Source organism: Chionomys nivalis, chromosome 26 (genome assembly GCF_950005125.1).
Source record: "Chionomys nivalis chromosome 26, mChiNiv1.1, whole genome shotgun sequence".
Taxonomy (NCBI): domain Eukaryota; kingdom Metazoa; phylum Chordata; class Mammalia; order Rodentia; family Cricetidae; genus Chionomys; species Chionomys nivalis.
The window spans coordinates 13,696,192-13,712,550 of NC_080111.1; the positions used below are offsets into that span (position 1 = coordinate 13,696,192).

Here is a 16,359-nt window from a genome sequence, read left to right on the forward strand (position 1 = left end):
GCATCCAATCATCAGGGCCTCAGGAAAATTCCCAATCCCATCTAGACAGCAACCATGAGCCACGTGTCAATTAAATTCTTTAGACACTTTCCACCAGGGTGGGTGTAGTGATATTTTGTTTATGTTTTTAACAAATAAAGCTTGCCTGAAGATCAGAGTGCAGAGCTAAGCCACTAGAGGCCAGGGAGTGGTGGCACACACCTTAAGTCCTAGGACTCAGGAGACAGAGGCAGAGGGATCACTGTTAGTTCAAGGCCACCCTGGGTCACACAAAATTGAATCTATCTAAAACAGAATTCAGACGATGGTGCTCCCAGCACTTGGGATCCTACTCCTTTAATCCCAGCACCAGGGAGGTGGAGACAGGAAGTGATATGGCTGGGCAAGAGAGGACTATAAGGTGGGAGGAGGCAAGAGCTCATTGCTGTCTGAGGTTTGGTGGAGACAGATGCAGTCCCCTTGTGGTCTGAGCATCAGTAGAGGTAAAAGGTCTCTCTAGTGGCTGGCCTCTCTGCTTATCTGATCCTTCAGCTTCGTGCTTTAATATCTGACTCTGGGTTTTATTTACTAAGACCAATTAGAATTTGAGCTCCGGGGGGTGAGACAGGCACTGAGGAGGAAGCTCTGGCAAGGATAGCAGGGAGTAGCAGAGCTCCTGTTGGCTTCCGGAATGCTGGACACCCACAGATTAGGCCTGATGGACCCTGGAGAGCAAGGCATTCTGGGTGCTCAGGCAGAGGGAGGGACTAGCAATTCTCCACAGGAAGACACTGAAGACCAATTTAACTGTGTCACATTCTTGACTTTGCATTGGGCGTTTTGACTTCAGAGCTAATTAAATCAATTCGTCATCTTTTGTGGAACAGGTAAATGGTATTTAAAATGCTACTTAGCCTAGAGGACATTTGCGTCATTAAAAACCAGGCAGTGGGCCACCTAAAATGCGTAGGTGAACATTATGTTGCAGCAAGTTAAATGCCTGTGAGTAAGTGGCAAGGCTCCAAGCATTTCTGTGGCTGCCTCTGCCTTCTGTCGGGTGTACTACACATCTTCACTCTATACTCACGGGAGAAGCTGCATCTCCATCAGGATTTTCTCCAACACTGTGTTCCTGCAAATGGATTCTTGGCTTAGACTATGTTGGGCAAAGAACACATGTTCTGCCTACATTTCAAGGGCCTGGTGATTTCTTCTTTCAAGGAGCTATTTTCTTACCTGTAGGTTTGACCTCCCTAGCCACAGATGAATGGATCAGAAAAAGTGGCAGAGAGACGACCCTTGATAACAATTGACCCTACCTTTCTAAGGTTGGTGGTGGTGTGCTAGGTCTAACACTCTCTCCTAAGAATTTCAGCTGAAGATATAAGGGCCAGGTAGTTGAGATACTGTGGTGATATCTAGTTTGTACAAATAAAGCTTACCTGAAGATCAGAGGGCAGTTAGATCATAGAGGCAGACCTGGAGGTCAATACAGACAGATAGTGTAATAGAAAAATTAAAAATGCTGCGGATCCCCAAGTAGCTTGCTGCGGGATCCTGAAAGCAGCTAGTCCCAGGCAAGGATGGCGCACAAGACCACACGGCAGGTCTCTGAAGGTGGCTGGTCCCCGGCAGCAGCAAGCCATGTGGCGGCTGGCGGGCAAGAGACAGACGGATAGGCACACCATGCAGAGTGAGGTTGGATATTTATTTAGTGGTTATGGAAGGGAGGGGAGAAGGGGAGAAGAGCAGAGAGAGGGAGAGGGAGAGAGAGAGAGAGAGAGAGAGAGAGAGAGAGAGAGAGAGAGAGAGAGAGAGAGAGAGAAAGAGAGGGGAAAGAACGGAGAGACGGAAACTGCCTCTCCAAGAGGGAGCTGGAAAAGAGAGAGAATTCAGGCTGGAAGTTGAAGATCAGTTTTGCCTCAGTGGATGGGGGACGGAGTGGGTGTGGCTTGTCTCTTAAAGAATCAGAACAACCTTTATAGACAGGAAGTGATATGGCTGGGCAGAGAGAGGAAGTGGTAGGGTGGGAGGGGACAGGAACTCACTCTCTTTTTGGCTGGGAAGTTTAGTAGGTGTTGTGTCCAGATTATGACCCCTAGAGAGAGACCACCAGAGAGGCCCAGACTGTAATAAGCAAGGTTTAATCAGCATAATACAAACATGTTTGGAACTCATCTCCATCCCCGTTACAACAAGTTAGAGAGGAGTTGTATCTCCTCTGTGGGGTAAGCTTTTAAAGGCATAACTACAAAGAGAATCTTTGAAGATGCTTTGGCACAGGTACAAGGACTTTTGCTTCCTCCCATTCTGTTAAGTTAGCCTTTTCCTTGTTCTTAGAGCAAGGTCACTGTCCTTGAGTTAGGCCATCTTTGTCAGCCTGTACCAGGTGGCTGGCTGGGCTGAGCTAAGTGACTTTGTGCTTGGAATCTCCTGGGTGGGAGAGGGGAAGGTCACTATGTTCCTGGGAAAACATTCTGCTAGGAAATCTCTTCTTGCCCCTTTGAGAATAAGGGGTGAGGGTCCCACAGTAGGTAAGGTGGCTGTGGTCCTGCTCTTCCATCTCTCTGATCTCTCAGCATTTCCCCTATATCTGACTCCGGGCTTATTATTAAGACCTATTAGAATTCGTGATACAGGATGCCTGTGAGAAGCCTGTAAAATCAGGAAACAAGACAAGTCACGGAGAAGCAGAGACTTGAGTAGCACCATGGAACTGGGGAGAGCACAGAAGAACAGGAGAGGTTGTCGGCTGGTAGCCGCGGATGAGAACTGACTCTGTCTTGGCAAAGGATAACCCAGATAATGCAGTGGCTGGAGCTAGGATGCTCATCTTAGACGTTGTCTATGGGACTCATGTCCCTACAGTCACTGCCCTGTCCCTTTCTTTATAGCCTAGGGAAGAGGTAGGGGATGCACCCAAATGTCGGATGCACAAGCACGTGTATTTCTTTTTCTTCAGTGATCTCTTAAGTGCTCTTGGTCGTGTCTCTTCCTTTGTGCCTTCCTTACACGTGACTTTGTTCCTCATCTCTTCTGCAAGTGAATATTCATGGCCCAGGACAAAGAGGTCATGAGGACAATGAGAGGTCAGCTCACAGAGGGCATCAGCTACGCCAACCTGGCTATTGAGGGGCCCCATAGACTATGGCGTACACCAACTTTGACTTATTCATCCATTTATATTTGTGATGGCTGAGTGAAGAAATGATAACTTAGCTTAAATACTAGGTCAGTGCTCAACGTAGAGGGCTCTCTTTCTCATTTAAGATTCACTTCACTGCCGAGGATGACCTTGAACTCCTGACCCTCTTGCTTTTACCTCCACGTGAAGGATTACAAGTGTGCACAGCTATGCCTGGTTTCTTTAACGAGTCTTCAAAAGGAAACAATCTTTTGTTTCCTTCCAACTCCAGCTGGGATGGTGCTTATTCGGTGTCCCTCATGCGGGCGAAGGTCATATTGTATCGAATATCAGGATAATGACACAGGACGAAGAAAAGTCCCCAGATAACCCAGAGCCACAAACCAGACACACTGGAGTCTATCTGCAGTGCTACAGGGAGAGCACAAGTATCCTCGTCCGTGGAGCAGTCTCATGCTTCCGTCTCTCTGTTCCCACAACGTAGTCAGCCCCTCACTAATACAACGTGGCAGTCTTTCCCTAGATGCTTACCTGGTACCAGAATCTGCTCAGCGTTCTGAATAGATGTTACATCACTTTGCCCCATAGCAATCTTCTTTAATGGGTGTGCAAGTGGTTAAGGATCTTGCACAAGACTGCAAGGCTGTGTGGGGTAGGAGGTTTGGAATGAGGCCCTAAAGTGTCTTTCTGGGCTGACCATTCGCTATTGGATAGCAGTTGGTGTGCTCTTCCCTGGGGAGACTGTTCTACTGCACTCAGCGTTCCTTAGTTGCCTGTAGGGGTGAGTCCTCGGGGCTTTCACCCATCTACCTTAGTGTGTCTACTGCTGTTGTCCCTGTTCAACCCAGGTTTAGGCAGCAATGTTAGTGAAATTTTCTGGGCATAGTTTCTGGCTTTTTTTTTTTTTTTTACCAGACCAGAAACACACATATCAGTAACATGAAATAGACTGAGTGGGGTATATTTAGGAATATATACATATACACATATATGTATATGACAACACTTAATGAAGAGGTCATGACTTTGAACAGAAAGGAGAGATATATGGGAGATTTTGGAGGGATGAATGGGAAAAGAGAAAATGCTGTAACTATATTGAACTCTCAAAAAATAAAAGAAACAGCAACAACAATAATAACATTCTTCTACTAGCAGTCCCCTGTTGTCTCTTTCTTCTTTTTAAATTATTTTCTTGAAAATTTCTTATATGTTCATACTTTACATCACTGTAGTGATATTTCATTTGTATTTTAATAAATAAAGCTTGCCTGAAGATTAGAGAGTGAAACAGCTGCCTTGGTCAGCCTTACAGACCAGGCAGTGGTGACACACACCTTTAATCCCAGTAGCCACACTAGTTTGCCTCAGAAACCAATGGTAGTGGTGCCTGCCTTTAATGCCAGCCCTAGAGAGGAATCTAAAATGAGAGGAGACAGCTCTCAGACACAGTCTCATTCTGAGATTCCTGGAAGCAGGATCGCCATATTGGGTTGAGGAAGTGGTAAGAGCCAGTGGCTGGTTGTTTTGGTTTTCTGACCTTCAGGTTGAGCCCCAATATCTGTCTTAGGTTTTTAATAATCGTGCTACACATCATGTTCATTCCTCCCATTCCCTTCCATTCCTCTCATGTCTCTCTACCCTCACTCTTGACTTCATGGCCCCCTTGCCTTTGGTTATATGTAATAGATATAGAATCATGTGCTGCATGCATGACATATGTGATGCATATCTCCTACTTAGTCTGTTTAGTGTTGCCCTCACGCACATGTCCTTAGGGATGAACACCTGAGGTGTGGCTGTGTCCATTCCTAACAGACTTCTCAGAGGACTTCAATATCCAGGGCTGTCCTGTGACCACCTCTAGCAGTTGGGCATTCTGGGATGGTGAGAACATGAACTAGGGTGCAGTGCAGGGCAAATCAATGGAGGGGTACAATAGCAGTTTCTGTTATGAGGGCTTCCCCTACCCCTCCAGAGTCACAGCTCCTGAAATGAACTTCTCTCTTCTTTTTCATGCCTTTGCCTAGGTGAGAAGCCTGGGACTGAGCCAGAGGAGGTGAAGCTTCAGCATGCCAGCAAGCAGATTGTACGGAACGCCATCCTGCGAGCCATGCAGCAAGTCTCCCAGGAGAGCCTGCGGAGGGAAGGCAGACCCAGTGACAGCCAGGCCAGGGGCCAGCTGGGAGGATGCGAGCTGACCAAGAAGCACGAGAAGAAGTAATAGGTGCTGGGTCTGGCTCTTGCCATCCTGGTTTCTGCCTTTTCTGGTAGTGTAGGACGTGCCACCAGATGTTGCCAAGAAGCAAACCAAAGTGTCATGGATGCCTATCAGTAGGATGAGTTCATGCTAGTCTTTGTGATGAGCTGTGGTTTGCAAACCTGTGTTAGGGACTCGTCATATCTGTGGGGAGACTCTGGGAGCAGCTGAGCCAGATGTGGCTCTCACACTGCAGATGTCATTTCGTAACACAACCTATTTTCCTATTTCTTTAAAAAAAAGGATTCTACGTCTTGTTTATGCATTTTTTTTTTCCATGAATTCAACCAGCGGTCTTTATTGCCCTTCTGAGTCACTGAGGGTGGTTCTGTGTTCTTCATAAATATTAAAAGATACACTAGAAAGATGAGGGACTGGAGCTTTAGCCCTGTTCAAACAGACACTTGGTGACTTTTCTGCTGAGAGTTCAGGTTCAAGGTCAAACTGCGCAGAGCAGAATCCAGCCCCAGCCCTGTACTAGAGCTTACGTTTATATTTCTCCAAGGAAAAACTGTGTTTATGCCGTGTGAGACCTCAGTCTTTTCTCTGTTCTCTGAGCTGTTTGTTGGCATTTACCTTCTGCGCAGAGATCTGGTGGGGACAGTATGGTTATTTCTTCTTAACTCAAGATTAAAAGAGATGGCCGAACCTACACACATGAGTTTTCTTCGGCAGTCTAAAGGGAACAGCACACACTCTGAGCTTCTAGCTGCTCCCCATCCTGGACTTACCGACCCTTGAAGCTAGAGAGGACAGTCTCCTTGGCCAGGCTGAGCCCGGTGACAGCTATGCTATCACCCAGCTCTGCATCTTCGCTAGTCCCTTACTGATAGATTTCCCTCTCCCACGAAAAGAATCAGCGTGACTTTTTTCTTTTAACATTATCAAAATTATAAGGCCGGGAATAAGAACTGTGAAGACATGGAAAACTTCTTTTTTTTCTTTTTAATTCACCGAGGCGTGCGAACAGAATGAGAAGAGTTATGTGGCTGAGGGCTGAAGGCATTTGGAGAGACGTGTGTGCAAGTGTGCCAACACAGCCACTTCCATTCACCAGGATAACCTCATGCTGCTCCTGTGTGGACAACAGGCATCCCTCTCAAGTCTTTTAGAGCCTCCTTTACTGTGCTTCATGAAAACCACTGAGTTGGTGCTACTGGGGACAGAGGAAGAAGTCAACCTTGATTAAAACCCTCCAGGCTACAGAGTATCAGTGTCTACACTGGCATTCACTCTAAAAGCAACAGATTGCTAGTGTTTACACATCTCCAAAATTCAAATCTGCCCTACTATGTGCGGCTGGGGATACTACAGATAACAATAAATGAAAAAAAATCCACCTTCACCACATTAGACTGTATTTGGTAATGCACAGGTGGAACAAATTAATCCTGGGAGAGAATTCACAAGGGAAAAAAGAGGGGGTTAAATTTTAGATATTGTTTATTCATCAATTTTCTTTTAAAGCAGAACTCATGGCAATTAAAGAACAAACTTAAGTCAACCTAAAATCATATGGCTGAATTTATGGCAGTCTCATAGCATGGGTTATGGGAATAAGTATATTTGGAGAAATTTTTCATGTGTTCCCACAAATAAGAAACATACCCCGTGCCTGTAGTTTGCAGGTGGCCTGACACTGTGTCTCTGCTAAGACATCTGACTGTACACAACCTTGTTTTACTGTCAAATGGCAGAAACATAAATATGTTACCTTTCTTCTCTGGCGTGTATGTACAAATAAACAAGGCATCTGGGAAATATTACTGATTTCTGTATTTAAATACTATTTATAAATAAATTATATCTAGATTTGAAATATGTATCCATGTAAAGCAGTTTTCTATACGTTCTTGTTTGGCTCATATTATATGTGACTCTTACCTGCATAAAGGCTTTCCAGGGAAATGTGTCTTCAAACGCATCCATACCACAGGCAGAGTGCCAACTGTTTAATGTCCCTTTACCTTGACTAAGGAGAGCTTTGACTGTAGAAAAGAAGCGTATTTATTATTATTTTTTTGTTTCAGATAGGATTTCACTGAGTAGCCCTAGCTGTCCTAGAACTATATAGACCAGGCTGGCCTCTAACTCACAGATATCCCCCTGCCTCTGCCTCCTGAATGCTGGGATTAAAGGCATACATCACAATACAAGAAATGAACTAAGAAGCAGAGAGAGGTAAGGAGATCTGGCCTGTCAAGTGTTCATTACGATTTTTCTGAGGTGGAAAGTCAGAAGCAAGGAATAGTGACACTGAGTCCTGGGAGGACAGGGTGAAACGGAGCAACCAGTGCCTTCAGGGTAGCGAATTATGAAGAGATCTATGCGATTCCGTCATAAGAACCAGTGTGGCTGCTGTACTCTTGAGTCACCCTGTCCAGTGATAAGGCTATCGGGTTTCAACAAGTGGGCGTGGAGTTTCTTGCCACATAACCTGCTGTGACTTTCCTCTTGGTTACTGTCATAAACCAGTCCTCGGCTCTGTTTTCAGAACAGGGGGAACATTTATTTAATGTCTTTTATGACCTTGATTTACTCCAAGGTAAAGCACAGGAGAGTTTCCCAGCTCCGTGTGTTCAGCTGTTCATGCCTGGCTTGCCTATCTCCAGGAAAGAACTAAAGAAAGGGATCCTTCCATGTGGATTTGGTTTTCTGTAACCCTCTCTTCAGCACAAACACTGTTGCAAAGAGACACAGAACAACTCCCTGGCTTCCCCGGCTTTAGTCTTCATTACCTCCCCATTTCTTTTTTTTTTTTTTAATTTTAATTTTTATTCTTTTTAAATTAAAATTTCCACCTGCTCCCCGTTTCCCATTTCCCTCCCCTCCTCCCAAATATTGCCCCTTCCTCCCAACCCCCTCCCCCTATCCCCACTCCTCTTCTCCTCCCCCCACACCATTACCCCTCCCTCTCGATACTGAAGAGCAGTCCAAATTCCCTGCCCTGCGGGAAGAAGAAGGTCTTCTATCTACGTCCAGGAAGGTGAGCGTCCAAACAGGCTAAGCTCCCACAAAGCCAGTTCATGTATTAGGATCGAAACCTAGTGCCATTGTCCTTGGCTTCTCATCAGCCTTCATTGTCCGCCATGCTCAGAGAGTCCAGTTTCAACCCATGCTTATTCAGTCCCAGACCAGCTGGCCTTGGTGGGCTCCCAATAAATCAGTTCCACTGTCACAGTGGGTGGGTGCATCCCTCGTGGTCCTGATTTCCTTGCTCATGTTCTCCCTCCTTCTGTTTCTCATTTGGACCTTAAGAGCTCAGACCGTTGCTCCAAATTGAGTCTCTTTCTCTACCTCGATCCATCGCCAGATGAAGGTTCTAAGGTGATATGTAAGATATTCATCAGTATAGGATAGGGTCATTTCAGGTTCCCTCTCCTCAGTTGCCCAAGGTACCAGCTGGGGACATCTCCCTGGACACCTGCGAACCCCTCTAGAGTCCAGTCTCTTGCCAACCCTAAGATGGCTCCCTTAGTTAGGATATATATTTCTCTGCTCCCGTATCCACCCTTCCTATATCCCAACCATCCTAATCCCCCGAGCTCCTCCCATCCTCCCCTTCTCATGTTTCTCATCCCATTTCCCCTTTGCCCCATGCCACCTCACCCGCAAGTTCCCAGTTTTTTGCCCTGCAATCTTGTCTACATCCCCTCTCCAGGCGGATGACTATACAATTTTCTTTGGGTTCACTTTCTTATTTAGCTTCTCTAGGATCACAAATTATATGCTCAATGTCCTTTATTTATGGCTAGAAACCGATTATGAGTGAGTACATCCCATGTTCCTCTTTTTGGGTCTGGGATACCTCACTCAGGATAGTGTTTTCTAATTCCATCCATTTGCACGCAAAATTCGAGAAGTCATTGTTTTTTACCGCTGAGTAGTACTCTAATATGTATATATTCCACACTTTCTTCATCCATTCCTCCATTGAAGGGCATCTAGGTTGTTTCCAGGTTCTGGCTATTACAAACAATGCTGCTATGAACATAGTTGAACAGATACTTTTGTCATATGAAGCAGCAGTTGCTTAGTCTTTTCATTATGGGATTTTTTTATAGGTTACTAATAAATTAAGGGGATATTTAAAAATCATTGAATTTGTACCATTCAGTGAACAAGCACCTGGCTGTTTTTCAAGGTAGGTTTTATGACCTCTGTGATAAAATAATAATGAAGAAGGGAGCTACAGATTTATCCATGGAATAGCTATTACAGAAAATGAAATCCCCAACAAAGGGTAACTCCTTTGGCACTTGTAGTGTCTACATAGATGGAAAGAACTGGTATGGGATCAAATTCCTCCTGTAAGAGAACGCGGCAATAGAAACAATGTCTCCTCTCTTGAGTTGGCCATGTTTGTCTGGAATGTCTGACCACCGTTACCTTGTGAATACAATTGGCAAATAAAGAAACCGTCTTCGCCTGTTGATAGGGTAGAACTTAGGTAGGTGGGGAAAACTAAACTGAATGCTGAAAGAAAGAAGGCAGAGTCAGAGAGAAGCCATGTAGCCCAACTAGAGACAGATGCCAGAACTTTAGCTGGTAAGCCACAGTCACATGGCAATACACAGATTAATGGAGATGGATTAAATTAATATGTAGGAGCTAGCCAATAGGAAGCTAGGGCTAATAGGCCAAGCAGTGATTTAGTTTAGTTTCGTGTGATTATTTCGGGAGTCTGGGTGGCTGGGAAATGAACAAGCAGCTTCCTACAACAGACTTCGCTTGTGTCTTTTGCCAGGGAGAAGAATCCTTTGATGAACAGAACGAGTTTTGTTGGATATGATGGCCAATGGTACCTTTGTAGAGGAAAATATTTCTTTGACGATTAGAATGAGGCCGAAGGTTGTTCACAGTTTAAGTAATGAGAGAGAAAAAGAATGTTCTATTCTTATACTACTCTTCAGTGTTGAAAGAAGTTGCTAGTGTGGCCTATGCCTTTTTTCCAGCTGACTTTTTATTTAACTGAATACGTACCAAGTTTTTATTTAACTGAATGGAACGTAGGCTATGCTCCTGGTGTCTTGTGTTTAAAGAATGGTTCTCTTGCACATGCTCACATGAAAAATTCACTAATTGAGTTATTTGTGTGATGACACTGTTGACATCCATCCATATGTCCTCAAACTTGCCCTTTCTCTATGCACAGATGGCATCCTGCTGCAAAGGCTGTCAATTTGTCCTGCAGGTTTCTCTACCTATAGCTGTGTTATCAGCCCACATACGGGGCCAGCTTGAAATACAAAAGAGGCCCCAGGCATTGGTGAATGAGAGCTGGGGCATAAAGACTCCAGCTTTCCTAACGTCAGGTGGACCAACTCAGAAGTCATCTCCTGGCCTCCCAGCAGTCCTAGCAGCCTTTTTCTGGTGGAGGCCAGATGTGTATAAACCTTTATTTCTCCTTCTCTTGTCTCTCCTGCTTTCTTTTGGTCAAATCAACCAACCATGTTTACTCCAATTCTGTCTCAGCATCTACTTCAAAGGGGCCCACACTGAGGGTCCCATGCTTCTGTCAAAGAAAGCTGATAGTTTTTATGGTTTGTGCCTCGATGCATGGAAATGGGAGGAGCCTTTCTCCACAGCCAATCAGTGCCAGTCAAATACGGAGCAGTGGGTTGTCATTCACAGCATGGTTAAGAGGTCTGATGTGTGGTACCCTTCATTTTTATTACAGATGTCTTTGTTTTCTCAAGATTAACTGATTTGGCTCTGTTTTCTAAGGTGGTTAATTGATAGACATTTGATCCACACAGACATCAAATAAACAGGTGCTGGAGGCTGTTCTCCTGAGGGAAGGTGGCAGAGAGACAAGTGTCAGGTCACATGATTTACAAATCTAAATAAGAGTACTGGTGTGCAGAAATCACATTTCAGGAGCAATAATTCCATCCGTGTCCTTCTTGCCAAAATGGAATATTTGTGGGGAAAATCCTGGGGCAGAGACAGCCCTTCATTTATTAGGTTGCCTTTGAGATGTTGAGAAGTTTCTCCATTATAGGCCTATAGATTTATTTTTCAACTCTACAGATTTTGGAAAAAAAGATAGGACGGGTGGATTCAAGAGTAGAGGACTCTGAGAGCCAAGGGTCTGTCTTCAGTTTCAGGTTTACTTGCTACCAATATCCTGTGCTCCTGATTGACATTCACAACATTAACAGATCCGTGTCTCTCTTTTTAGGTTATTTAACTAGACAGAAACTGGAGTCAGATGGGAGGAGGGGTCCACAGCTGAAGGCCTGATTCCATCAGAGGGGTCCTTGGCCATGTCTATGGGATGTTTTATTGATCAATGACTAATGTGAGGGGGATCACCCCGCTGTGGGCTCTGTGACTGTTGGGCAGATGGTCCTTGGTTGTGTGTGAATAACAGCTGAGCAAGCCACGGAGAGCATGTCAGTAAACAGTAGTCTTTTGTGGTCTCGGCTTCGGTTCCTGACTCTAGTTTCTGCCTGGATGAAGAACGGTAGCTTCTAAGCCAAATGAAGCCTTTCTTTCCCAAGTTGGCTTGTTATATCAGAGTAACAGAACACAAACTAGGGTACTCTCTCTCCTCTTGCACTGGTGTAAGTGTGTATGAATACAGCCAAGGGTTAGCTACCCAGGGAGTTAACGTTGGGATCCAAACTGGCTGAGATTCAGCTGCTTTCTCTGTCTACAGATAAATGATCCTGTGTGTTCCATCTTTTTTTGCAGAGGCTTCACCAAGTTTTGCAGCTTGATGGCTTTTTATTTGTGAGTATAACCTACATATCTACTACCCGAGAAAGATTATTTTTTAGCTTCCTCCAAATGAAAGAGTGGCGGGACTTGTGTGATTACAGAACAGCTTTACTCACTGTGAAATTCACATGACATCGCAGTGTCTACTCTCTTCTGCTCAATGAGAGATTTCAGCCTGGCTTTGAAACTATGGTAATATGTTGTCCATATTGTATGAATATATGGCTACTTATTTGTTCACTCTAACAAGGAATATTAAGGTACCCAATATTGATTATCACAAATATAGCTATTTATAAATATTCTTTTTTTTTCATTTTTTTTTTCGAGACAGGGTTTCTCTGTATAGCTTTGGTGCCCGTCCCGGGACTAGCTCTTGTAGACCAGGCTGGCCTCGAACTCCCAGAGATCCTCCTGCCTCTGCCTCCCGAGTGCTGGGATTAAAGGCGTGCACCACCACCACCCGGCTATAAATATTCTTATATACATATTTGGTCAGGTATATGACATTTCCCTTGGGTAGGTTTCCAGGGACCCAATTTCAGGGACACTGCTTTATGCATTTAATTTGCAGCACCCTGCTGAAGGTGTTTCCAATGTGGTAGTATTAATTTATCTTCCCACTATATAACTCGGTGGTTAAGAGCACTGCCTGCTCTTCCAAAGGTCCTGAGTTCAAATCTTAGCAACCACTTGGTGGCTTAAAACCATCTGTAATGAGATCTGATGCCCTCTTGAGAAAGAGACCTGGTCAGACATCCTCATCAACTTAGACCATGAAACCCAACATGAACAAGATCAACAAAACTGCCATATATGGATTGTCTTGCATGTTTCAGTATCGCCAGGATATAATTTTTTTTCACTATTATCAAATGGAGTTTTTTTTTTCCCACAGTTCCTAAATGAAAGAATTGAGCTGAGAAGCAATTTAAGCAAAAGTTGACTTAGTAAAGCAAACTCCATGTTCCAGAGAAGGTCCAGTGTGGGCAGACTCAAGGGGAGAAAATGCCAATGAATTGTGACGCTCCACCCTTGGGCATCATCATTGTTTCAGCCCACTCCACTGGGCATACTCCACAGTTAGAATGTCCCTGGGGTTTCTTTCCCTGCTTATCAGGGTGTTCGCTGGTGGACATGTGTGCTCATTTTGGAAAGTGACCTTGGACCTTAATTTCTGATTTGGTGGAAGAACCTAGCTGCAGCTTTAAGGATGTCAAGCCACAAAGGGTCATTTTAACCACTAGGGGTACAGTTTGTAAGACACAGTTCCTGCGGCAGAGGTATGGCTTCCTTGAGTACCTCCCGTGGCGTTCCCTGCATATTCAGGCCGGGTGTCCTAACTGGAAAAGGGATGGCTGTCTATGGCACTGTCCAGATCCCTGTTAATGTCTGCCTAGCTACCTACTCCAATCTTGTTTGTAAACAGCATAAAGTTCTGGGGAATTCCACTCTCCCGTCGCAGTCCCTGGATCCAAGTTCACATGCGCGCTGCCACCCACAGCTCAGCAGAAATCCTTACGGGGAAAACTGATTTCGCTTCTTGAGTTCGTCTGCTCAAACCCTTGCTTGTTTCACTTCCGTTCTGTGTCTGGAGTGAGTGGGCTAACACAGCCGTTCCCTTTCCTTCGTAAGAAATCGCTGTGGAGGAGTCAGGCTGGGTCTGTCTTTCAGCTCACCTCGGTCTTAAAGCTTTCTGTGAATTTTCTACCCGTTTTGAAGTTCCTGCAATGAGAGTGCTGAAATGCATCATCCTCAGATTGCACTGCTGTGTGTTGATTTTGCCGTAAAACCCAAGTGTAGACACAACTTCTATTTCGGTTTCTTTTAGAACCGTGACATTGGGGGTACTCCACCGAGGTTTTCTTCATGGGGCTGTTTTATAGGATCAAAGTCAGCTAAAGTTATGCTTGAAGTCACAGACCCTCGGAATGATTATCAACAGCTCATCTTCCATCTGTCTCCCTCGTGTGGCTCTTCAAATCCTTCCATGTTTGCTCTTCAACAATCTTTTCCCTGCCTCTGCGGACCTTCTTCCTTACCATTGTCCCCAAACAATTTAGAGCATAACAATAAGAGGCAGGGAGGGGAGGGAATGGAAAGAAGAAGCAGGGCAAGAGGCTAAGATGATTGTGGAAAGGAGTGTGTTTATATGTGTAAGCGTGTATGCTTGCATTTAACTTCCAAATCCAAACACGTAGGCTTAGGATGAAAGTAGTAAATTTTTTTATCTTGGTTCTACGTGACAAAGTAAGCCCATTTTGTAACAGTTCCTAAAGATATGAATAATTTAAAGAAGGACATTGTAGCTTGATCTCTTCCCAGTGATGGGGCTCTGTGGTATCAGGAAAATTAAAAGTAATTCTCTCTAGACACAGATTTCCATCAGCCAGAATTCCAAAGAGAACTCTTTCCTCTTCCCCTCATCTCCAAGAGGCCTTGGACACACTAGGTAAGAGCTCAACCGTGGAACAAACCTCCTAGCCCAAGAATTATTTTCCTGAGGTGCTTGATAGAGTGAGTCCTGCTATTATTATTTTTAGGAAATAAGACAAAACCAACATAAAAACAACAGAAAGTCCACATAACAGAAACACTACTATTTTTACAAGGTGGTTTTCTTTCTGGAGTAGCTTCAGATCCTGATTTGGCTCAAATATTTTTATTTATTTTTTTCTGAATTTAGGGTTGAACATTAGAATTCATGTGATCATTAACTGTTATAAATGACTGTGTTGACATTTGTACACACTAATTGGATTTGTCACCTCAGGCAAATGAGCATTTGTTGACTGCCTTTGTTTTTGTTATTTCCGAGAAAGGGGATTATTCCACCAATTCCAACTGCTGTCCATCAGTGTGGTATGGTATTGGCGTCGGAATGTTGCTATTGTTAAATTGGGCCCCTGGGGACTGCCACAGACGAACGGGGAGCTGTGTAGACGAATCACCTTTAATACTAGCTAGACAGAAATGCCAGTTCACTCTCTGGTTTCCCTCTCTGGGGAAGGGCAAGACTTTTATCTGCACTAGAAGAAGGCATTTCTGCTGCTTATGCCCTTGATTTTTTTTTTTTTTTTTTGGTTTTTTTTTTTTTTTTGGTTTTTTGAGACAGGGTTTCTCTGTGGTTTTGGAGTCTGTCCTGGAACTAGCTCTTGTAGACCAGGCTGGTCTCGAACTCACAGAGATCCGCCTATCTCTGCCTCCCGAGTGCTGGGATTAATATGCCCTTGATTTGTGCTCTTTACATAACTTTCCATCCCTCCTGCTGCCTTCTGAGGGTGTGTAATCTTAGGCAAGGTCTTCCTCTACCAGGTTCAGGAAAGGGGGAGCCATCAAAAGGCTGTCCCCATACAAAAGGAAGACAGACGAGCCCAGATCGACTTTTCCCCATAAAGTTGCACAGTCTTTTAGAAGACACATCTTTTGGTTAAAGATCTAGATTTAGATTGCCCTTTGCTCCTGGTCCATTAAAACATCTTTAGAGTAGGCGGAAGTGTGTCGAGCTCCCTCTAGGGGTAAGAGAGTGTCATGCATGCTACTTTGAGGGATTTGTTTACAGAAATCCGCATGCTTAGAAAAGTTCAAGGCACCACATAGAATAAATAAGGCAGGACAAACTGTGTGGGAACTCTCCCGTTTCCAGACCGATTTGTTACTGGAGTTTTGAAAGCAGAAGGCAGGTACTAACAGCCCTAGCAGGATAGGGTAACCCCTATTTCTCGTCACACCTATTAAAGACACAAGGAATTACAGAAAGCAGAGAGATGTATCGGTTGTGGCTATACTGGGAGAGGAACAGATGAACCCAGGAGCGACTTCGGTGAACTGACATGAACTTTCTGTCTAAACAGAACACAGAAAGTGTGCACAGTTAGCTGTCCTTGTCAATGGGTGGCCCCACCTCACACTGAGTGGTGTGATCCGGTTAAACTGGTAATTTGTCAATGAGGTGCAACCCAACACTCAGAAACACTGTCCACATCTGGCGGTGAGGATGTCTGTCCTGGGAATTTTCGTCTTCTCGGAATTCGGCTGAAGAGAAAGGTTAAGGATTGTTACCTCTGCACCCTTGATGACTTGCGGACACAAAGTAAAGGCTGGGCTTTCATCCTATTCGTACTCACCCGAGAACCCCCAGTGAGGTGTTAATGCTTTTGAGCAAAAGCAGCTTCTGGAAGGAGTGCCTATTTGGTGTTGAAGGCGTGTGAAAGCAAACGCACAGATCATAAAAAAGAAAGCAGCAGGC

General features: G+C 44.6%; 1 protein-coding gene across 1 annotated transcript in view; it reads left to right on the plus strand.

Annotated features, from left to right (window-relative positions):
* Positions 1-7,139, plus strand: part of Akain1 (A-kinase anchor inhibitor 1) — a 51,034-nt gene extending 43,895 nt beyond the window's left edge. Inside the window, exon 2 of the mRNA XM_057758729.1 lies at positions 5,155-7,139. Within this exon, the coding sequence (XP_057614712.1) occupies positions 5,155-5,348 (194 nt within the window). The 3' untranslated portion in view covers positions 5,349-7,139. The remainder of the gene's footprint in view (positions 1-5,154) is intronic.
* Positions 7,140-16,359: the final 9,220 nt, after the last annotated feature.